The sequence below is a fragment of the Neolamprologus multifasciatus genome, chromosome 18, assembly GCF_963576455.1.
Source record: "Neolamprologus multifasciatus chromosome 18, fNeoMul1.2, whole genome shotgun sequence".
In the NCBI taxonomy this organism is placed as follows: Eukaryota; Metazoa; Chordata; class Actinopteri; order Cichliformes; family Cichlidae; genus Neolamprologus; species Neolamprologus multifasciatus.
In genome coordinates, this window is record NC_140456.1 from 13,650,984 (window position 1) to 13,657,923 (window position 6,940).

Consider the following 6,940-nt stretch of genomic DNA (forward strand, 5'->3'; position numbering starts at 1 on the left):
GGCATAATGTCTAGGGAGAATTTAGTTTCACTTCATAGCGACATCGTGGCACTGACTGTTTTCTCCGTCTAAACTTCTAGATGTTGGTAATGTAGGAATATTGTAATATTTTACTTATTTACACGGTTTTCTTTGCTAAACTGTGCTAGACCAGAAATGGAAAAAAATCTGCTAGTCTTTTTTTAAATGAGGAAAAACAACACCGAAACAACTCAGCTCAGCACTGAACTTTGAGTAAAGGGTATGAACACCCCCCTAAAATGTGGTAACCTATGCTGGATACATAACCTAGTTGGGAATAGTTTATTTTATAAGTTTCTAAGTATTGATTTAAAAATGACTGGAGGTGCCGCGTGATTACAGATTTTTTTGTTGTTGTTGTATGTATATAGCTTCTCTGTCTTAGGAATAAAGCATACCTTACTACACTCACTGAATGAAGCCCAGCTGTAACATTAAATATTATATACTGATACTGATTTAATGAAGCAGAAAATGTGTAAATGTTCTTATGCTTCTAATCTGCTGCTATATAATATTAATATTAATTTATTGCCCACAAACTAAAGTGATTTTGATGTTTCCTTTATATATTTAAACTTTAATGCTTAAATGTATTCAGAGTTTCAGAGCACAGATTGTCTGACAAATAGAAAGCAGCACAAATAGTGTTGAAATTATTAGCTTGGATTGTTTATTTTAGTCTTATTTGCAGCCAAGTTGCATTTTTCTTTCATATTTTTTTTAATGATGATAATGATGTCTCCAGTTTAGAATAGGTAGCGCTCATGAGGATAATTTTGTGCAGAAGAGTCACATGATCCACAAAGTGTCCCTTTTTGTGAGTGAGTGTAACCGGTGTGTTTCTGCGTTGTGTGTGATCCTGACGATAAAAGGTAAAAGAAAGAAAGACCTCCAAATAAATAGCTTGCCCACTCCAGCTCCTCTCCCACAGGGGAATTGTAGAAAAGGGCTGGCATTTATTTTTTACATTAAACATAAAGTATGCATTTACACGTAACATATTTGACATAAGATTAAAAAAACAACAACAACACGAAATACGACATACCTGACGATAAAAGATAAAAGAAAGAAAGACCTCCAAATAAATAGCTTGCCCTCTCCAGCTCCTATAACCAAATGCAAACAGTGGGGAAGAGGGTTAGCTCAACCCACCACAACTTCCAAGCTAGCAAGAATTATCTAGTCAAAAGGGGTACACTGTATTTATAGGGTTGCACCAAAGAAGAAGAACAATGAGGAGGGGCTCTAACTGATAATGAACATAACTACAGGCTTGGAGGTCCTAACAGTCAGGTATAAAGAACACATTTTGTGTAATTATAACAAAATGTGATTTATGACCCTGTTACATTTGCACAGAATCACAAGTAGAAAGTCTAACAGAGAAAGCTGATATGCATCCATACCTGTTATCTCTGATGGGTATCTGTTCATCTGTCTTTTAGGTTTTGTTGAGGCAGCTAACAAAAAGAAAGGCTGGCTTTGTTGAACTTTCTTTGTGTTTCCCCTCAAGTGTTTTTTGGACTTTGTTATTCTTAAGCGCCATGAAGCTACAATAAAGGGTCAACATTTGCTTATCTCAAGTTTGACTGTGCAGACTTCCTTTGGATTCAAATGCATTTGTTTTTGCTGACTCAATAACCCCCTATGACTTGCTTTATGTGTTATTCGTAGGTCTAATAGATTAACATCAGAACAAGGTGTTATACAATTGTGCTTAAACACATTTCATTTGAAATGGTCCATTTTGAGAGTCAGGTCAACACTGTCTGACTTTCATTCCTTTTACTTAAATCTACATTATATTTTTCTTGACTAATGTTGAAGGCATAACACATACATAAGATATCCTGATATGCTGGAGAAATATTTAAACATCTTAAAATATGAAATGTTTGTGCACTGCAGTTTAATACTGGCTACTCATGGTTTGCCTTACAAATAGTATAACACAACAACATAAAAAAAATGAAACAAAAAAGCAAAATACAAACTGGAGCTTTCAAAATGATAACCTTTAAAGTTTCAACACAGCTCTTGTCAGATTTTATAGGTTATATTATATTCTGATGTCTGGTATGATTGATGCAGGATGCTTGTAGACAGTTATTTGTCAGTAAAAAGTATGACAAACAATGTTAAAAAAAATGTGTGCTTTCCTTTAAGGCAGTGCTGTGACTCTAACTTAAAAAGAGGAACTATAAGTTTACTTAAGAACATCAAAACCTTTCCAGCACGGGAAATTGACAGCTGATGCTTGGGGTAAGTTGATCAGTATTTGCTGTGCATCTTCTCCTAATTTGGTGCTTTATTACTCTGTGTTTTACAGATCATACAAAAACTAAAATATAAAAAAAAGACATTCCCATAAAGAAAACTGCTTAGTTAATGTATTTAATTACATTTTAAAAATCTAGTTTTGTGTTTGTGTTTTATAGAAACTTGACAATGGAAAGCAACTACACAACTGAAGAAGAACATTATCTATGTGAGGTTAACTTTCCAACCTTTACTGGCACTTTGTTCATATTGATCTTCATCATCAGTGTCATAGGCAATGGTCTCCTCTTATGTGTCCTTTTCATCTACGAGAACCTGAAAAGTTCAATTCAATTCAATTTTATTTATATAGCGCCAAATCACAACAAATGTCGCCTCAAGGCGCTTCATAGATACAGAGAAAAGCCCAACAATCATATGACCCCCCTATGAGCAAGCACTTTGGCGACAGTGGGAAGGAAAAACTCCCTTTTAACAGGAAGAAACCTCCGGCAGAACCAGGCTCAGGGAGGGGCGGCCATCTGCTGCGACCGGTTGGGGTGAGAGAAGGAAGACAGGATAAAGACATGCTGTGGAAGAGAGACAGAGATTAATAACAGATACGATTCAATACAGAGAGGTCTGTTAATACATAGTGAGTGAGAAAGGTGACTGGAAAGGAAAAACTCAATGCATCATGGGAATCCCCCGGCAGCCTACATCTATTGCAGCATAACTAAGGGAGGATTCAGGGTCACCTGGTCCAGCCCTAACTATATGCTTTAGCAAAAAGGAAGGTTTTAAGCCTAATCTTAAAAGTAGAGATAGTGTCTGTCTCCCGAATCCAAACTGGAAGCTGGTTCCACAGAAGAGGGGCCTGAAAACTGAAGGCTCTCCCTCCCATTCTACTTTTAAATACTCTAGGAACAACAAGTAGGCCTGCAGAGCGAGAGCGAAGTGCTCTAATAGGGTGATATGGTACTACAAGGTCATTAAGATAAGATGGGGCCTGATTATTTAAGACCTTGTATGTGAGGAGCAGGATTTTGAATTCAATTCTGGATTTAACAGGAAGCCAATGAAGGGAAGCCAAAACAGGAGAAATATGCTCTCTCTTTCTAGTCCCTGTCAGTACTCTTGCTGCAGCATTTTGGATTAACTGAAGGCTTTTCAGTGAGTTTTTTGGACATCCTGATAATAATGAATTGCAGTAGTCCAGCCTGGAAGTAATAAATGCATGAACTAGTTTTTCAGCGTCACTCTGAGACAGGATATTTCTAATTTTAGAGATGTTGCGCAAATGGAAGAACGCAGTCTTACATATTTGTGTAATATGTGCGTTGAAGGACATATCCTGGTCAAAAATGACTCCAAGGTTCCTCACAGTGTTACTGGAGGCCAAGGTAATGCCATCCAGAGTAAGAATCTGGTTAGATACCATATTTCTAAGCTTTCCAGCGCCGAGTACAATGACCTCAGTTTTATCTGAGTTAAGAAGCAGAAAGTTAGTGGCCATCCAAGTCTTTATGTCTTTAAGACATTCCTGCAGTTTAACTAATTGGTGTGTGTTATCTGGCTTCATGGACAGATAGAGCTGGGTGTCATCTGCATAGCAGTGAAAATGTATGCTATGTCTTCTAATGATGCTACCTAGGGGAAGCATGTATAATGTAAACAGAATTGGTCCTAGCACTGAACCCTGTGGAACTCCATAATTAACCTCAGTGTGTGAAGAGGACTCTCCATTTACATGCACAAATTGGAGTCTATTAGATAGATATGATACAAACCACTGCAGTGCAATACCTGTAATACCTACAGCATGTTCTAATCGCTCTAATAGAATATTATGGTCAACAGTATCGAATGCTGCACTAAGGTCAAGAAGGACAAAAGTATCACAAATATTTTCATCCTGAACCTGGTCTGCTCTGATTTAATCTTCACCATCACACTTCCATTCTGGGCTGTTGATCACCTACACCACTGGGTCTTTGGAGACTTTTTCTGCAAATTGATTTCTGCCGCATTCTTTGTTGGTCTGTACAGCAGTGTCATTCTGCTGACTGCGATGACAGTGGATCGTTTCATTACTGTGGTGCTGCATAACCAGCTGAACAAACTATATAGAAAGAAGTATGCAATTGGTGCTTGTGTAGCTGCCTGGGTCATCAGCATCTCTGCATCCCTGAGGGAAGCTGTGATCACAAAGGTGGGAAACTGGGAGAATTATACCTATTGTGAGACATCTGAAGACAACCTCGGGCAACACCTCCAAGTGTCACTGCTATTCTTCCTCCCATTTGCCATTGTTATTTTCTGCTATTCTGCCATCCTCAAGAAGGTTTTACAAGCTTTAAACAGAAAGAAGCACAGGACTGTAGTTGTGCTGTTGTGTATTGTTGCAGCATTTTTCATTTGCTGGGGGCCATACCATATTATGTTTTTAATCAAATCCCTCTATACACCCAAAGGTTGTAAAACACAGGAACGGTTGGCTATCACGTCTTGTATTTGTGAAATGCTTGCCTATTCTCATTGCTGTATGAACCCTCTGCTCTATATGATCTCACAGAAGTTGCGAAAGCATCTTTTAAATCTTTTGCACTGTGAAAATGTGTGCAGGAAGAACAGGGAGAGAGACACTGGCCGGAACACAACTATTAGCCAGAAAGTTGTTTTCACAGAACAAAGTACTGCTGTCAACGAGGACCTGCATGACTATCCTTTAAACAATCTGTCTTAAATTTACATATTGATTTAATTTGTAAATGCTTTTACATAATATCTATTTTTCAGTTTTTCACTGAGCCAGTTAAGAAAACAACAACAACATATGTGCATTTCACTGCATTCCTTTGCATTCACACTGTTTTGTGTAAAAAATAAACTGTTGCTGAAATTCAGTGAAGCCGTTTTCACTTCTCTCTTCTAATGAAATTCTGTATAATGCCATGGCAGGCTGAACTGACAAAAAATTGCACTGACAGCACTACTTTATGGTGTCACTACTGTGAAGTGTAAGGGCCAGATTTGGCTAGTGGTAAATTTTGAAATGATGCACTCCCAGCAATGTGCCAATGTGAGAAGAGTGTTATACTAACAATAGACATTTTTTAAACACGTATTTCTTTCAATAATGATCAATGACTAGATAATAGACTGAGTGACTAATAAAACAGTGTGTGCAGGTTTTACACGTGTTTCTCTGCATTACAATTTAGGAAAATCAACATGTTTTTGATATCAGGAAAACTGATCCTATTAATAACTGCTGTGGGTTGTGTGTGCATAAATCCACGTGGTCTGGATAAATCTGACGGTGAAAGAAGAGCACATGACTCATGCAGAGAAGGTGTGCATTATTACAGTCTATTCCATCACAGCCCGTTCTCACTCCCGAGGCGTAACATGCCGACGTTTTGTCACGTCCCGCGGCGTTCCTGAGGAACTCGAAAGGAGACCTTCGGCGTTCTTATGGTACGCGGTGGGTTATGGCCGAAATCCAGTGCAATGACACTCCTGTGGTAATAGACGTTCCAGCCCTGTATTCCAGCCCTAAACCTAACCTTATCCCTAGCCCTAACCATAACCTTTTTCCTGACCTTAACCAGGACTTTAATGATGTTAAATAGCGTGTTTCTAAGCGATTTGAAGAAAAAGAGCGAACATGTGTAGATTGAGTCCATACGGTTCTCATATTTCCTCATTTTTCCGAGGTCGTCATTTAGGAACGTGGTGGGTAGCGGAAAACGTAATATGTTGACGATTTGTCACCTAGCGTAAAATGTTACGCTTTGGGAGTGAGAACGTGTTGTCCATCATCCTGAAACCTCTGCGTAACAGTTAATGTGTAAGACGCACAGAAGCACCGTCCTCCGATCAAACCACCACCGGTTTCCCGTCTTACCAGCTGTTTTATACGTAAGCTGTGGGGCGTGACCAGGCTAGCCACAGTGTCTTAAAGAAGTATCCATGACCAAGGCAGAGGGGGCCATTTCCCTGTACATGTAACGGAGCGGAAAGATCATAGAGACACCGGATTTCTCTTATATATATATAAGTGCCTCTTCAGTGCACCTGTTGTTACTTTCATTTACACCAAAGCAGATGAAAGGGATTTACAATGGTTTATGCTAGCTGACCGGACAGACTGATATCAGTGCACTTTTATGACTTTGTGCTATACTGTTTTGTTTACTGACTTATTTTTCAATTCATTTTTAAGCTGTGAAGTAAAAATTTCCTGTAATAAAATATAAATACATTTATTTTGAGAAAACTGCATTTTAGTTATTTCTAAGCATCCTTTCAGGCTATAAAGTAACAACTAAAATAAAAACAGTTTTTGATGAAAATCTGAAATGTAATTTTCAATCATTTTTAGTTAAACAACAGCCATAAAAACATTTTCTCATCCCCTACTATTTCCTTAAATGACTTAATAGAAATTTAAATTATACAGTTGTAAAACTTACAGGTTATCAAAATGTTTTATCAGGCTATTAATTTAGTGAATACTTCTTATGCCAGAAATGAGTAAATGCGAAGTTTATTATTATAAATTAGAATCCAAGTCTCATAATTACAGGAAACAGTGAATACAGCAGTGGTTTTGACATGAATGCAATCCCGACCTTCTCCATTAGATGGC

At 38.0% G+C, this 6,940-nt stretch overlaps 1 protein-coding gene across 1 annotated transcript; it reads left to right on the plus strand.

The window, feature by feature from the left end:
• Position 1: 1 nt before the first annotated feature.
• On the plus strand, positions 2-5,664 carry LOC146497502 (chemokine XC receptor 1-like). The gene is made up of 3 exons (XM_085141647.1): positions 2-2,289; positions 2,466-2,624; positions 4,177-5,664. Exons 2-3 carry the CDS (start codon positions 2,476-2,478, stop codon positions 5,030-5,032), a joined length of 1,005 nt encoding a protein of 334 aa, XP_084997773.1. The 5' UTR covers positions 2-2,289; positions 2,466-2,475; the 3' UTR covers positions 5,033-5,664.
• The last annotated feature ends 1,276 nt before the right edge of the window (positions 5,665-6,940 follow it).

Coding starts and splice junctions, on each gene's coding strand:
- LOC146497502 (XM_085141647.1), top strand. CDS start 2,476: ATGGAAAGCAACTACACAACTGAAGAAGAACATTATCTATGTGAGGTT. Junction 2,625..4,176: donor CTTTTCATCTACGAGAACCT/GAAAAGTTCAAT, acceptor GGTCAAGAAGGA/CAAAAGTATCACAAATATTT.